The sequence below is a fragment of the Pinus tabuliformis genome, chromosome 7, assembly GCF_031772625.1.
Source record: "Pinus tabuliformis cultivar Carrire ecotype Pingquan chromosome 7, CPIR1, whole genome shotgun sequence".
NCBI lineage: Eukaryota > Viridiplantae > Streptophyta > Pinopsida > Pinales > Pinaceae > Pinus > Pinus tabuliformis.
Genome location: NC_142293.1, coordinates 1,763,819,301 through 1,763,837,149, shown reverse-complemented (window position 1 = coordinate 1,763,837,149; position 17,849 = coordinate 1,763,819,301). Strand labels below are relative to the sequence as shown.

At 33.0% G+C, this 17,849-nt stretch overlaps 1 protein-coding gene across 1 annotated transcript; it reads left to right on the top strand.

Moving 5' to 3' along the window:
* The first annotated feature begins 529 nt into the window (after window positions 1-529).
* Window positions 530-1,294, top strand: LOC149255402 (uncharacterized). The gene has a single exon (XM_089455026.1). The coding sequence runs from the start codon at window positions 530-532 to the stop codon at window positions 1,292-1,294; it is 765 nt and encodes a 254-aa protein (XP_089311152.1).
* The last annotated feature ends 16,555 nt before the right edge of the window (window positions 1,295-17,849 follow it).

Genomic DNA, 17,849 nt, shown 5'->3' with positions numbered 1-17,849 from the left:
AAAACCACAAAGGCGATGAATGGATATAGGATTATTAATAATAATAATATAATCTGTGAATTTCAATGTTCTAAATATTTTGAAATTTAAACATTTAAATGAGAACAAACAGATGGACGACTTGGTATTATTATGCTCCAAATACTTGCTAGAAATGCACCAAATACTTGCTAGAAATGCACAGGGATGGACGGACATAGCTGTTTCAGTAATAATAATGATGATGTGTGAATTTCAAAGTTCAATATATTTTGAAATTTAAACATTTAAATGAGAACAAATTGCTGGACGATCATAGCTTGTGACCGTGCCCAAAAAGACTATATAACAATTAAAATGTGCCGACCATATATACCTAGATGTGGTAAAATAGATATATATTCGAGCTTGGTGATCCTCATATTAACTATCGACAACATAATTTCGATAGTAGCTTTGGCATCATTCGAACTTATATTTGGGACTTCTCTAGTATTCTATTAGGTCGCAACAGGACTTTGTCTCTGTTGGGGCAACAAAAGCGGGAAACATGGGGGACGCAAGACTCCGGGCACCAGGAGCTGAGAGGGAAATGGACTTGCAGAGGTCTGTACTAGCCAAGCGGCCTCGCAATGATTACGAATATGAGTACTATACTCGTGATCGTTCGTTGTCTAGTGATCACTTTAGTCGTAGGGAAGACTTCAGGCTTGCTGAGCGACGTGGTGACAGAGAAGGGGTTCACTTATTGGATGATCATGTTCGTGCTCCTTTTTTTGATGATCATCCCTGTGTTGCGCAGAGTGGGCCCCTTCCTTCTTCAAATGGATTAAAAGATAATGAGGGGTTGAATGTCAGGTCTGATAGCGATAGGATCGACCGTTTAATTGGGAGGACGCGGTCTGTGGATGATGTTCAATATCTACCAGAAGATGCATCCAACACACTCTTTGTGGTCGGTGTTCCAAGTGATTGCACTAGCAGAGAAGCCGCTCACATATTTCGCCCATTCCGCGCTTTCAAAGAAGTGAGGGTTGTTAAAAAGCCCAAGGAATCCAAAAAATCTCATGGAGGTCGCGAACGAGAAGCCGCAAGTGCTGTAGTTGTTCTATGTTTTGTGGAATTCGATAACCCTAAGTGTGCTGCAACTGCATTGGAATCTTTACAACGATATAAGTTTGATGAGAATGACAGAGATTCGCCTTCGCTAAAGTTGCAATTTTCATTTTCACCAAATGCAAGGAATAGGGATAAGAGTGTGTCATCCTTTGGGCACGATCGACATCGAGACAGCGACTATTATCGTCATCGTTGATGATTTTGTGTGGGAGACTATCAACTTTTGCTGGTCGGCGTGCGGAACGCCAGCGCCTCTTCTACTATAGTTTGCAACGTTTAATATATTGGTTGCATTTCATAACGATACCTTCCAAAGTATAATATATAGGTTCCATTTCCCTTTTATTTTCGGGGATTGTAGACTGTTGAACAGGTATTTTACTCGTGAAAACTTGCCGTTGTTGCGGCAATCCATAGGTTTCTTTTAGGATGGCCTGGTTAAGACGAAGTTCATGACACATATAGCAATCGCATTTAATATGCCATGTTACGGTGACTTATGTCGTGTTTAGTTTCTATGACGAAATCTCTAACATAGAAATAATGACTTTATAATAGCATTTGTAGACGGCTACTGAAGGTCTCCTTCTGTTTTATCACAAACTCTAATATCACCTCTATATGAATTTTCATCCCTATATATCAATGAGTTGGGTCAAAGTGTTGGCACTCTCTATTTCATGCGATTATTACATTCATCTCTAATATTTTAATAATATTAGAGGATTAAAATATTAGAGGATTATATTGTTGAGATAGCTAACTCCTTTTATAGCAATTCTGTGTTGTGCATGTTTCCTTTTTATTTATTATCTTGACATAGAGCTAATTGACTCTTAAGGGTATGATAACTTCATGATTCTGATCCACGTAAGGTGAGGTATTGTAGCTGGTAGTTGTAGTGATCCATGTGGAATATTATAACTTACCGTAAAGATTATATTAGTGTTATTCTATGTATAAAGAAAAAGAGAGAACATATCCCTGAAATATGCAAAATATAAGGAGAAGATGTCAGTAAACGGGAATTTTTTTGAGTCATTGTTAATAAGATTAAGATTTTAATTTTATTAGTTATCCATATTTTTAGCAACTTTATCTGCATTAAAAAGTAGAATAAGAGGAACCCCAAATACTATTTTCATATTTCAACATATATCTTTGTTTTTTAGGTATTCATTCCATAAAAAATGGATTATAGGTAATAACATGACATATATTAAAATGTAAATTATTACCACTATATATAATTAAAGTAAGCATAAGTTATATTATAAAATTATAGGTATTCATTCCATAAAAAATGGATTATAGGTAATAACATGACATATATTAAAATGTAAATTATTACCACTATATATAATTAAAGTAAGCATAAGTTATATTATAAAATTATAGGTATTCATTCCATAAAAAATGGATTATAGGTAATAACATGACATATATTAAAATGTAAATTATTACCACTATATATAATTAAAGTAAGCATAAGTTATATTAAAAAAATTAATTTTATAGAAAATAAATATTGTTAAACTTACAGTGGATTTTTCTTTTTCTTTTGACTAGATCCACAAAATACTCGGGAAAAACCATCACGGATTAAAACAAGTTTGAACTCTTATTGCCTTTACATAACTTGGATAATTGGGGTTTTTAATGACATATAAAATTATTTTGACTTATAAAGTGGTGAAATCACTTAAACTAAAATTATATAAAATTATTTTGACTTATAAAGTGGTCAAATCACAAAATGATAATATGGTTTATGCAACTTGTGACATAAATTACCTAACCAAAATGAGTCATAGGTGCAATAAATGATATGATTAATGTTTATTTTCATAAAATGGAATCATTAATTAACAGTGAATCCAGTAAGATAAGTATAGATAAAGATAAGTAAGAAGCACAAGGTGTCACCACAAAAAATATAAAAAAAATTAGTATAAATGAATGTGATATTGAATTAATTTTGATATTAAAAAACAGAAGATTGATCTTTTGAAAATCATTGTTATATGTTTCTTTTTAAGCCATCAAAATCGTCTAGGGATTTTCTCATAAATATGATTGGATTTATGTCCAATGGTTTTCCAATGGTTGAATTTTCACCACACAATTCCTTAAAATAACACTAACTCACTACTCTAAACCTTGTGGAAATTGCATGCTGTTAATATTAAATTAGGTCAAAGTATCACCCTTTTATGGATGGAAATAAACTTTCCATAACAAATCCTCATCTCATCCATACATTATAGGGAAAATAGATAGTGGTATAATCATTTGATAATAATCCAAAGTTTCTATTTCATTATATTGATAATCATAAATGTTCAAATGGTGATTAAAATGCCTATAAGAAATTGTGAGAAGGGCATAAATAATATGAAACTTATAATAGAGTAAATCATAATTACCATTGATTTATAATTTTTTTTTTGGTATTTTAATCTTTTGTCCTAAAAAACCACTTTTTATTTTAGTTATTTTATAATAAAATTTAATATCAATTGAATTATATTAAATATAAACTTTAAGACAAAAACACTTTGATACAAAAATATTTTAAGACAAAAATTTATATTTATGACAAATATAATTTTAGACAAAATTATTTTAAGAAAAAGACAATTTAAGACAACTTTATATTTAAGACAAAAATATTTTAAGACAAAAATTTATATCTAAGATAATGGCCACTTTAGATGAAACTTATTTAATACAATTAACAATTAAGACACAAACATATAATTTAAGACATTATTATATAATAACTGCAAAATTGACTCTCACAGTGCACCCTAGTCCACTAGTTTGCAACCAACTACTGTCTTGCGCCTATACCCAGGTTGTTATTTTACTTACCATTCACTTTATCTTCTATAAAGGAAACGATTTGTTGGGCTCTTTATTTTGTGGGGGTAGTCATCTAAGAAGAACAGGACAACTTCTACTAAAAAGATTTCTTGGACATCAATTCCTCTTCTATCCCTTTCATTTTTGTTGATACGATTAGAGACAAATTGTCTATTGTTGCATTCGGCACTACTCGACGAAGGGGAATTTTACAACAATTTTTAAGAGAAAATAAATATTTTGTCTTCAAATTTTCAATGCGAGGTGCTAGTTAAAAAAGGTAAAGCTAATGGATTAGGGGTTCGTCTACTAGCATTCACCAATTGGTTGGTTTACCATGGTTGTGAAGTGATATTCAACAAAGGAAAAGCGTGCTTGAGACACATAGCCATGAGAGAGGTGAAGCAGATTGGGGTTCGTGTGAATAACATGTATAAGCTAGATGTGGAATACTGTGCTCCATTCAACACTAAGGCGGAGAAAGTACAACTTGCGATGTCAATGAACTTTGGAACAAAATACTTGGTCATTTCGATCATCGTACCTTCAATATTATACAAAAAATAACCACTTGCCTCCCTAAAGGAGCACTTAAGTAGTAGGATGTATGCAAAGGATGTACATTGTGGAAGTAAATAAAATCCACATTCCATGATTGGGACAACAAAGCATATGCAATCCTAAAAAGGATCCACTATAGTTTTTATGGACCTTTCTCGACAACCTACACTATGAGACACAAATATTTTGTCATTTTTATTGATGACTTCTTACGTAAGTGTTGGATCTTCTTCATTTGGAATAAGGATGAGACATTTTCCAAGTTCGTAGAATTTAAGACACTCATTGAAAAAGAAGCTAGCAAGAAGGTGAAGTCTGTATTGTAGCAGCTGTAACACGCTACAAAATTTTGGCTTGCACTTAAATTTTGGAGCCTACTATGGATACTGTGATCGATCATTCCTTAGCCACTTATTGGTAAGTTGATGATCTCAAGCTCCACTTTTTGATGTTAAGAGTTCTTCATGCTTTTATCTTTACATACAATGTGTCATCTTTGGGCATGGGGTTTATCGCTTTTCATGCAAAGGGAAGTTTATTTTACTTCAAGGGGAAACATTTGTGAGAATGGGTTGTCCTCACCACATAGACATGTTTCACACTCATTTCACACACTCTTACACAAGTGTTCCCTTTATCCTCCCAAAATCTATCATTGGAGTTTCACTTGCCTTGAGGTGCCACTAAGGTTGTTGCATTAAGCGAAGTATGTTTTATATGTTCTAGATGGTCTATGTTGTATCGCTAAGTTTTCAAGTGTGTGATCATAGTCAAGTTTTATCATTGTTCACATCAGTTTCATTGATCCCACACTTGGCCAAATTTCGGAGTTTCCTTATCAACCTAGCCTCATCCAACTTTCCTAAATTGCGCACTTCACATATGTAACCCTTAAGCTTTTCCCTTGCCTATCAGAACTGTGAAATGCGCAAAAATCCTAACCTCCCTTAGCATTCAAAACTGCACAGTGGTTTCCTCTAATGTTTTTTCCTCAACTGGAACCTAATGTCTCCAGAAACTGTGGAATTTTGTCCCTTGACTACCGAGTTTGCCTTGCATCCTGAAATTGTGTAGATGTGTCCTCCGAGGGCCTCGTCCAATAGTAGTGCCTTTCATCCAGCTAAAACTGTGTAAATGTGTCCTTCGAGGGCCTCATCCTGCAAGAGTCACTAACTGTTGAAACTACACAATTATGTCTCTTAGGTGCCACGAAGAAAGATGACATGATAGATAACTCTCAAGGAGATGAGGAGAAAAATAAGCAGACTAAGGAACCCAAGGTATGATATAATATTGGGATCATATGAAGACTCCATTTGATATATAACCCTTGGAGGCTAGGTATGGAAAACAAACCACATCTTTTAAAATGCACCTCTTAGTGTAGCATAAAAGTTTAATTATCAATGTCGTATCAATTTGTCTTCAATGACATTCATGGTCGCAAGAAATGAAAGTCATTCCATGTGTTTCCTCTATCTATCTTGCTCCCTTTTTCTTGTTTATTATATATCTTAGAAGATCAAGAGTAATATCACTTGTTTATTTAAGCTACGGAGGTTGTGACCAACATGATCTTATGACTAACCACGCACAATGTAAGGCATCCTAAGTGGGATGAAATATGTTTTATGATAAGTATATAGTCAGTACACTCCTTTGCATTAATCCTTGCTTTGTATCTTGCATGTACCATAACTACTTCTCAGATTTGGCTACCTCGTGTGAGTAGTCTCTTAGCTCTTTCGTGACAAAGCATGGGAAGGAACTATCTAGTGGAATATCCACAACAATTTATGGATCAAAAGTACACCCTCCTTTTATACATTTCTCAATGATATAATTTTAGTTAAGCTCAAAGTTTTTCTTGAAGTCAATGAAAAAACATAAGGGAATAGTTTTATTATTAGAAAAATCCTCCAAAATTATTTGAATCATAACAATGTGGTCCATAATTACACCCAAAGTCATTTTCTCTGCAGGCTTCGGGCGAGCAAACATTGTTCACCCCATCCACTAAGAGGACTTTATTTTCGTCGTCATCATTGCGATCCAAAACTCATTGGTGGACATTCACCCTCTGTTTTCCCGTAATTGAATTGGTGTAGTTGGGTGCCATTCTACATGCAGGTGCATTCCAATTCAATTCCTTCACATTTCCTCATCCTTATACTCAGGGATAGCTCGTCCGAGGATTTTCTCAGGGATTGGGAATGTACAAAGAAAATGAACAACATTTGTTACTCTTAACCATAACAGAGTATTCCTCAGGCCAATAACCTTATGTTCAACTAAAGTTATGATTATGACTCCACTCTTCCTGTGGCTACTGACATATCAATGCATGTTCAACAAATCCTTGTTCAGAAGATTTCTGCTGGCATAATGAATGAAGTAACATTTGGACTAATGTTTTAAAAGAAGAATTTGAAGCAATAGAAGATGAAGAATCCAACTTGATAGCCGATGCCAGTATTTTTATGGAATAACAAGCACGAACATGATTCTCATAAATAAAAATGAATCCCATTAATTGAATTGCTATTCTTCCTATGTTGTCGATGAAGGCGACTGTGAACCAAAATTCTTGGACAGCCAAGCACCAAATTGTGTTCTTTTTATTTGATTAATTTCAATGGCGTTCATTTTGACAGCATGAGGAAGTCGTCCCATGCTACTGAAGAATTTATTTTGGAGTAGAATCCTTAACCCCACTAAATTGACAACATAAGAAACAAAAAGAACCAGTCATCCTCTAGGAGAGAAAACATACAATCTGTTTCTCATACGCAACATTAGCAACGTCTTTATAAAATCCATCTTAAAACACAGTAACAGTTACTTCTTTCAGTTTATGGTAATGTTCATTTCTTCATAGGAAACAAGGATCTTGTTCAAACCATAAGAATAACAATATATTTAGAGGAGTCATGCAATGACAAAAGATATGTTTTATGTGCATAGATTGAAATGCACCTTTATTAAGCCTCATCTAATTCAAATAACAACTATTTGACAAATTGGAAGAGTTTAACAGGTACAAACTGATAACGATCCTCTGATTTAAGATCCCCCAACAGAACAACATCAAATATTTCAATATCCGTCATATAATATTAAAATTTAAAGCATTATATACACACTAGAATTTTTCACCTAAATTTAAGTTTAGCTGGTTGCAAAGGTTCACCATTATTATTATTATTATTATTATTATTATTATATGTGGAAGTTGATTGCTGAGGCTCACCAATATTATTATTATTATATGTGGAATTTGATTGCTCATATCCTAAATTTGGGAGACCATTATCTGATAAATCAATACAGGGGAAACAATTTTGTTGGCTACTATAGTAAGGGATTCAATTTGGGAGATCTTAAATATGATATTGTAATGGATTCCATTTCTTCATAGAATAAAAAAGTTACATTAGTTCATCTTTGAGTCCTAAGAAAGAGAGATGATTTGTTGAATCTTATGTATGTCATTGTTTTTTCTACATACTTTTTAATATAACTTTCTATTTTCTTTAGACAACTTTTTTTTTCATTCTTCATTAATCAAATAAGAAATTACATATGTCTTTATAGGCAGAAAAAACCAAAGAGAAGTAGGCAAATCATTGGATCAAACCAACACCAAACAAAAGAAGCATAGAGGGGATCACTAAGAACCAACATTGGCAGCATGAGAAAAAGACACACAAGGCCAAGACAAAGGAGAAAAATATAAACCAAACTAAGAAGAAAAGGTATCCCCAAAAGAAAAAAAATAGAGGATCAGAAACAGAAGTAGCCAACTTCTTGTATAATGCCATCAATTTGAAGCTCAAAAAACATAAAATGAGGATAGAGAGTGATCACTCTCTTAGATAAAACACCAATGGATAAGTGCTACTCTCTGTACACATGCATGAAGGATATATCAGGGAAGCAGCAATGAATAGCCTTAAAGTTGACCATCCAATAGTGAAGCGAAGGAACCTCCAGGGAGTTCCACCCTTGCAACCAATCTATGACCACATTAGAGTCTCCAACAACCCTAAAGGAATCAATTGTAATCCACAACATTCTAGAGAATTCCCCACAATGCCACTATCTCAGCCCTATTGCCAGTTCCTTTGCCACCATTCTAGATGAAATGATATTCCATACTAGGGAAGTGACGGATAATAGCGCCACATCCACATGAACCATCAACGGAGGCCCCGTCGAAGAAGCCCAAAGGAAAATGATCACCCAAATCCATAAATAGAAAAAAGTATCATGGAGATGAGGAGAACCAGGGACCAATTTCTAAGAAATGGCCGACAATTTTAACACAGGTAGATTGGAAATCATAGAAAACATTCTAAAAAATAGAGGCATTTTTGGAATGCGAGAAACACCAAAAAGCATATAAGGGCAGAGCACAAAATCACCACTATTCCAATTTCCAGTACACTAGGCAAACCAAGATGGAAGACCAAATCTTATCAACCCTTATTTTCAGCAAAACCCCCACATGGTCCTAGATAGACTTGGCATGTGGCCATCCCACAAGCAATTTTTTTTTGTAAAATTAAGGTTGAAAATACTTTTTTGATATAACTAGCATAGTTCTATTTTAACCCAAATCAAGTCTTAAGAGATTTTAACTTTTCGTCTTAAGAGATCTAAAGTTAAAATGAATCTATACAACTTTATTAGTAAACATTGACCCATGAAAATATTCATGAAAACTAGAGATGAAGAGTATATTTTTTTAAGATTATAAGTGAATAACTTTAGAAAAAAGACAAACTAGAAAGGCACAGAAACTCAACAAAGAAATGCTCACAATAATCCAACAGGAAGAACGCAAACAAAATTGCCTCTGAGAGCAAGAATTATGAACTAGGAAAAGTATTCACATGTAGAGACACTCATAATTCTCAAACAAGAAGAAGAAAAATAAATCACCTGTGAGAGTGAGAATTATGCACTAGGAGAAATATGCACCTTTTTAGACGTGCAGTTGATCTGGATGCTTTTCTTCAGGTGCCCTAGACAAAAAATTATAGGATTTTAGATATTTTTTTCCCAGGACTGTTTTTTCAAAAATTACAGAGGCAGAACAATTTTCTCAAATCATAAAGGGTGAAAAGAAGGTGCATAATGTCACAAAACTCGAGGTAATTTATTCATTGAAGAGTTTTTTTTCCTTTTTGAAATTTACTGTGGACATTAACGACTTGAATATCCTTTCAGAAAAAGAGATTTTAAAGTTTGTTTTAGTAGAATCAATGGTTACAATTCTTTGGAGATTAAATGCTAAAGAAAAAAGCATAATCAAAGATTATTACTCCTCTACAACTAAGAAAGACTCTCTCTTTTAAAGATCAGTTTGTTATCCTAGAGCCAATTTAACAACTAGATATGCATCACATTTATCATCCAAGTATTAAAGTTTGGGTTGTTGGCATAAAGAACATATCCTACCTTAAATGCAACCATAGTTGTTTGATATTCCTCCAGAGAAAATAACACAATACGATAAGGTAAAAGGATAAGTTAAATTAGAATGAAATTTGTTGACAAATTTGTATCAACACTTATTTCATCTATAAGCATGTGTGGCTAGTGGATTAGTGACTACATTTTCACACCACGAAACCCTAAAAGAGAAAAATGTCACAATATGAACTTAGAACAAAATGTTTACCCCTTAGGAAAGTATGCCTTTGCCATAGAAGGATCCAATTCTATTGCCCGGTTTGAATCAATCACAACATCTATTAAAAAAGGACATAAAACAAATAAAAGCATAGTAGCATGCTTAAGTCCAATACACAAATCCTCAAGCTAATTAATGATAATAAACATAAACTTATTGTAAATTCAAAAAAATGAAGCATCCGACTTAACGGGAACATTATGAGTACCACTGATGATTTTATAGGTAGCCAGATCATTACATAAAACTAAACAAATTCTTAATACGAAAAGGTCATTTCATGAATTCATAATGAGAGAATAAACCGAGGATAAATATTCCAATAAAAACATTTATTGTTCTGCGAGATTTACGCTAGTGTAAAATTCTTCTTAAATTTAACCTCCTACTAAATTCTTTAGAAGATATATAGAAACTCAAATTTCGATGGCATTTCATTGTCCATATATTTAGCTTCATTATTGCCTTCCACATTCTCGATTCTTCCTATCAACATTCCTTTGCACCTCTCGGTGCAATTATGACTAATATTATGCTATGGACTTTGAATAATCCATGGAGTCATAGATTTGCAATACTTTCATACTATCCTTGTTTCTCATTATTGGATGTTCAAGATGACAATATGATGTGTAGTACAATAAGTTCCACGTTGAGTTAGCATAAATTGTGGCCACCAACTCAAACTAATATAACAAACTCGAACAGTAAAAATTAACGTTATCGTCCACGGGAAAGCAATTAGGTGGGTGCAACGAATCATGTTAGTGACCATGGGATGAATAAAATATTTATAAACATTTATTTCAGTTGATTTTAACTTAAATTTAGCAATTTTTTCTTGGAATCCTAAATTTGAACATTGAATTTTAATCCATATAATCTCATGATGTCGATTCATTTTATTAAATAAACATGTTGAACAAGCCAAATTAGACCACACTAATTTTATTAAATCCTTTTGAGGTACATATTCATACAAACATTGAAGAATAAAGGTACACGTGATATCAATTATTTGACCCCATATTTTCTCAAATCTCTGATATCTCTGTGTTTTAAAATTTGGTATTTTTATGCTAAAAGACATTTTCTCTATGGAGTTCAATGGGCAAACACTGTTAAGCACAACCAATCTCCTTGCTCCATTTTCGTCATTCCCTCGCATCAAAATTCAATACGTGGTTCATCCTGTATAGGGTTCTTCAAGTCTCGTTTAAATCGTTGAAGTGGTCAGAATGCAAAAAGATTCTGGCAGGTGGTGGGCATGATCATGCACCATGCATTTTGGACACGACACGTGCTAATTTGAATAAGTACCTATTTCGGATGGAGAATGACAAGGTTGCGGCAAGAGAGTTATCCTCGTGTCCCCATGACACGTCTTTGTTGGCATCATGCAGAGGATCAACAGATAGGTGCATTAAACTTTCGAATTGCAGCATGAGAGTTCTCATGCTTTTGAAAAGCACCAAGAGAACATCTCAAGTGTGTTGTATTGGAATTGATAGGCCTTTTTTTGAATCAATTCACTTCTCATTTTCGTCTACACTTTTCCTCTCATTTGACATCTGGTACAGATTTTTATGTCCTCTTATCCTCTCCATTTGACATCTGACATACATTTTTATGCCCACTCTTCTACTCTTCTCCTCTCAGCTTGACACTTTTTCCTCTCCACTTGACACCTTTGACACCTTTTTCTCATAATTTGACATTTTCTTAACTACGGTACTTGGTTTATTGAAATCCCAGATAAGTACTGAGAGGTAGTTTTTTTAAATACATGGAAGGTGCCATGATGAGAGGTGATGGTGAGAGTCTTCTTACAGTTTGTCTAGAAGTGGATTGCTTACAAAATGTTTTCCCTTACTCACCAATGTATTAAAAGTACTAAGGGAGGCTGGTGGTACATTTTCAATCCTCATAGATTCACCCACTTTCTTGGTCTTCAAATGGAGCACAATAGCAACTGGAAACTAAAATACCAACTAGTAACCATAAGGAATTAATAAGACTTTGTATCGAGAGCTCTATCAACTCCTTTGCAAGAGAATTTACCAATTGAACTAATCCTTATTGCTACTAGCTCCTAACTAAACCTTTGATGTGTTATTATTAAAAACATTGAAATAAAAAACATGTATAATTAGTGGTTGATATATTCCAATTTATCAAATAACTTAACAATCACAATATCAATTAGTTAATAAGGGAAAAATTTATCAACGGAATGAGGACAAATATTATTGAAGTAGCTTATTTATATCGTGTGCATGGAAATTGTTTTATACATCAATTCATTTTGATTTTCCATTTAGTCCAATAGGTTCCTTTCTTAAAGAAATATATCAAACACTAGCATTTATTAATTACTTCTAAATATAAAATTCTCCGAAGTGGAATGATATTTGTTTATATTGGAATTGTAGTCCACTAGTTTTACTCATTAGGATTAGTAAAGGCACTTCAATAAATTTAATATATCAATTCAAATTACACAAGTGACATCATATAAAGAGAAAAAATTAAACTGAGGTTGGTTATTATCATATTTGCATTGAAATTATACATTTGTTTTTTGGTTAAGTTAGGAGAAAGAAATCTACTTCCACTATGGAAAAGGGGCAAACAAGATGTTATTTTTTTTGCAAGGAAATTCCAAATACATTATCACATTAGCTTAGTGGCTTCCATTTATTAATATAAGTATGCAATTGAGGAATGGAAATGGAATTCAAACGAGAGACTATGAAATTAACAAACCTTGGACTTTGTGTGAGATCACTGCGTTATACCCTAATTTTCTTAGGAGTTTCTCCTATGATATGGTGAAGCATGTATCCCAACATAGACTAAATTAAATTAACACCCAATTTTGCACTAGTGTAGATATTATATCTTGTACCAAAGGGAAGTATTCCATAGTCATGGCCGTCCATATCAACATTTTCTTCAATAAATATCTTAGTCTTGAAGGTAAATGGGCTCTTTCATATAGTTAAAACTTTAAAAATGACTTGCATATTTACATGTATATTAGATCATTTAGATATATTATGACAACCAATCATCAATATTTTATGTTTTTCTATGCAAAATAATTAGAGGAGTGGGTGGACATGCAAAGTGCCTTTTTTGTGATATATTAATGAATTATAGAAGATGAAAATCAATGTCACTCATCACTTTATCTAGTTTGTCTTGTGATAAAAATATAAACATACCATTCCATAGATAAAATATTAATAAGATCCCCTAGAGGAACTATTAATGAAGATGATCCCAAATAAACACAATGTGTTTTGTCAAAAATATCTTCATCCCAACATGATGCTCACACTACTATGTGATATTGTATATATTTCTTTTATTGATTCTTAGAGATCTTATGTCACTCCAAACTTAATACATTGTCCTAACAACATTTCAATCCTTACATATAAATCTTAATATTAAATATACATTAACCTTAACCTTTCCCATAATAGTAATGGATATAAAAAATACAACCTCAAAACATCTAATTCTTTGAAATAAGAACCAATTTTAACTTTAACACCCTTTATATGTGTCTAACCTTTTATATATTTTACACAATAAAAATTATTTTATTTCAAACTCTTTTTCGAGTGGCCTAAATGTATTTTAATATAATAGTTATGTGCTTATTATCTTAATATTAAATAAAATAGTAATAGATATAAAAATGCAGCTAAAACAAATTTAATTCTTCTAAATTAGAACCAATTGTAAATCTAATAACCTTTTATATATTTTTCACGATCAAAAGTTGTTTTGTTTCGAATTGTTTTTCGGCTCGTTCTTAGTTTCCCATACCGAGTTCGATTTCCTATTCTTTCTACTCGCTCAATTGATTCTGCAGGGGAGCCCATAACTAAAGGGAAAAAATGGAGAGTAGTGTGGAAATTGCAGGAGCCATAAAACTGTTGTCTCTACTCACCACGACATTGCTAGTGGGGCCGCAGGATTTACTCTTAGCATACATGGGGTGCAGAGTCTGCAACGAAGTGCTCATGCAAAAATACCAAAATCTGCGCTCCTTTCTCTCGTTTTTGCTCTTCAAACATGTGAAATACTTAAATATTTCTAATTATATGGATCAATTGCAGGACCAAAATATCCAATTGGCCTCCAAATCCCTTAAAAACCTAGTTAGGGAACCCTGACAAACCACAAGAATGTATTTGAAATCTAGGGTTTCTAAATAGATGTACTCTCTTGAAGGATGTTGCCACTCTGATACCCAATTTGTAGGATTTAGGTACTAAGGCCTTGACTAGGGTTTACAAAAGCTTATCCCTATGTATAGTGGGAAAATCCTCAAGTTTTCCTACTTCTTGTCCTTCTCAGACCTTGACTAGACTTTGTAGTCTTGTACATAGCTCCTCAACACATAAGCCCCTCAATACATCTGAATTATCCTCTAATGGTAATGATTTCCAGTGGGATTTCATCATGACCCTTTGTATTTTCTTCTTAGATTCTCAACAAAAGTGCGGAATTCCACATTTAGCATAGTCGACGCCTTGTGAGTAGATAATGTAACGTTGGTACTATGAGGAATGCACCAACAACAAACACTCTGCTTATGTTGTAGTAATATTCAAGCTACAATGTTGTTTTGGAACGCATGTAGTAAACACCATTCACTGCATAACATTGTTTACCATCGATGATGGGGGTTTAGTTTGAGAGGATTATTGTTCGATTAATGTTAATTTTCATGTAGTGGAAAGATTCCTGTGGATTGGGAAGAGTCACACTTGCTGTCAAGTTCCATCTGTACAACAATATCCATTCAAATTTTTAGAACATGTTGACTCCAAACCTTTCCCCCAACCTAGATGCAGGTAATCTCCTTCAAGTCCTTTTCTAGGTTAGCCCTAATTCATACTTGACATTGTGGTCTAGGGTTAAAAATCCTAATTAGTTTGTGAGAGATGAAACTCCTAATAGGAGCTGACATTTGCACTAGGAACCCCCAAAATTACTTGCAAGCCCAAAAAGGTTAACCTAAATAGGGAATGATAGTTGAGTGGCTTGTTTTGCATAGAAATGTTCCTCCTAGCGATACAACATCACCATTGTTTTAGCATAACCAAGGGTCCTGAGCACAATGGGTTTTCTCTTTAAAAGAGAATGAGCAATAACCCTTTGTCAAGTTATGGTTGGCTAAACTATGCGAATTGTAAGGCTCCAAGACTTCCTTTACATAGGGCTTTATGATGGTCTTGGGTAGGATCTAGCTCCACAAAATAGTCCAACAAGGTAAAGTGTTTGAATTTATCATAGAGAACAAAATGTTCATTATCAGGAATTCCATTCTCATGAATTTCATTACCTTTGTCAATTTTATGGAAGAATAAAATGAAAGAATATAAATTACAAAACATAGAAAGAAAAGTAAACAATAAAATAGAAGAAGAGGGAAAATGTAGAATTTCAAACAGGATTATTTTTTCCCTAACAAAGTTAAAGTTTTCACATTGGTATGATTTGAATCTTAATTAATATACGTTTGCTTTCTAAACACTTTATTTGATGCTATCTGTTTGAATTGATTATGCAAGTGTTTTAATTGAATGGTTTATAATTACTTTTTCATTCAAGTAATAGTTCTAATTCGTGATTTTATGTTAAGTGTTTTTATTTTCTATAGTACCTAGTGGTATCTTTAATGTGGTAGTGATTTTCAACTCGAGACCTAGATGTAGGAAATTGATTGTGTTTGTTTTCAACTAGCGTATTCTAAAGGTAATGTATGTCTATTTTTTTTGGTGTGTCTATTTTTTTGTCTAGCTTCTTTCAGATACTCACCAAAACTTAAAGAACTTAAGGTTGTGAAGCACAAGAAAGTTCAGAGAGCAAGACTATATTACCTAAGAGAAAAAGTCCCAAGGTTTTCAACCTTCAAATAATGATTCTAGGACTTCAAAATCTGACTCCATTCATTGTTATAATGCTAGTTGCTTACGTAGGTAAGTAGATGATTGACCAATACAGTCCAATATATGTAAATGGAAGGTGGAAAATGTGGGCATTGCAAATGTTGGCTAGCATATGTTATAAAAAGTTTGGGACATCATTGTTTGAAGTTGAATTTTTTTTCTTGGATATATGTTACTAGCAAATTACATGAATTTACTTACATATTATTTTGTATGACACTATCTATTTGATGAATGATAAGATATTTTTTCTAATTAGTTATGAATGTGGAATAAAAATCCTTCGGTTTTAGAACCTTTGAGGAAGAGGTTTTGCATCTTTTTTTCTCTTTGATATTTGTACATACATCTTCTGCTCCTTGTTCTTATCTCTGTTCATTGTGCACATTTTATGTTTAATAGCAAGGAATGTTCTCAATAGAAAGTGTGCAACAATATCATAAAAAAGGATATAGAGAAGACCTTACCTATTCTGTCTCGGATTCAAAGTGAGTGACCTTACCTATTTTGCCTATTTTTTTTCCTTGTTTGCCTATTTTTTTGTTTGGTTTGTTTTAGATACTCGCCAAATATTAAAGAAATTAAGGGTGTAAAACACAAGAATGTTCAGAGAGAAAGATTGTATTACCTAAGAGAGAAACTCCCGAGCTTTTCAACCTTCAAATAATGATTCTAGGACTTCAAAATCTCACTCCATTCATTGTTATGAATTCTAGTTTCTTATGTGGGTAAGTAGATGATTGACCATTGAAGTCCAATATATGTAAATGGAAGGTGGAAAATGTGGGCATTGCAAATGTTGGCTACCATATGATATAAAAAAATTTTGGACATCATTGTTCGAAGTTGATTTTTTTTCTTTTGAATCGAACCCATACATGTGACCAACAAATTACATGAATTTATTTACGTCTTATTTTGCAAATTACATGAATTTATTTACATCTTATTTTGTATGGCACTCTCTGTCAAATGAATGACAAGATATTTTTTCTGATTAGTTATGAATGTGGAATAAAAATCCTTCAGTTTTAGAAGCTTTGAGGAAGAGGTTTTGATTTTTTTTTCTCTTTGATATTTGTACATACTTCTACTCCTTGTTCTTATCTTTGTTCATTATACACATTTTATGTCATTATACACATTTTATGTTTAATATCAATGAATGTTCTCAATAAAACATGTGCAACAATATCATAAACAAAGGATATAGAGAAGACCTTCCCTATTGTGTGTCAAATTCAAAGTGAGTGGTAAACCCTAAACCACGAAGTTAGCAAATACATATTTTAAATCACTATTTGAATGTTTTTGAAACCGATATTTGAAATAGGAATTGTTGACGATCAAACTGTTTTTTTACTCAAACATAATATGTTCCTACCACAACTCGCTTTTAGTGTAAGAGAGTTTTGACACTGGAAATTCATAGCTATTGGGACCTACATGTTATATATGTAGGCTAACCGGGATTCCTTGTTCATTATTCTCTCTATGTATATTTTTTCATTTTCTTAATCTACGTTAGCGCAATATTGTAATTACCTAAGAGAAAAACTCCCGAGGTTTTCAACCTTCAAATAATGATTCTATGACTTAGAAAAATGACTCCATTCATTGTTATGAATGCTAGTTGCTTATGTAGGTAAGTAGAT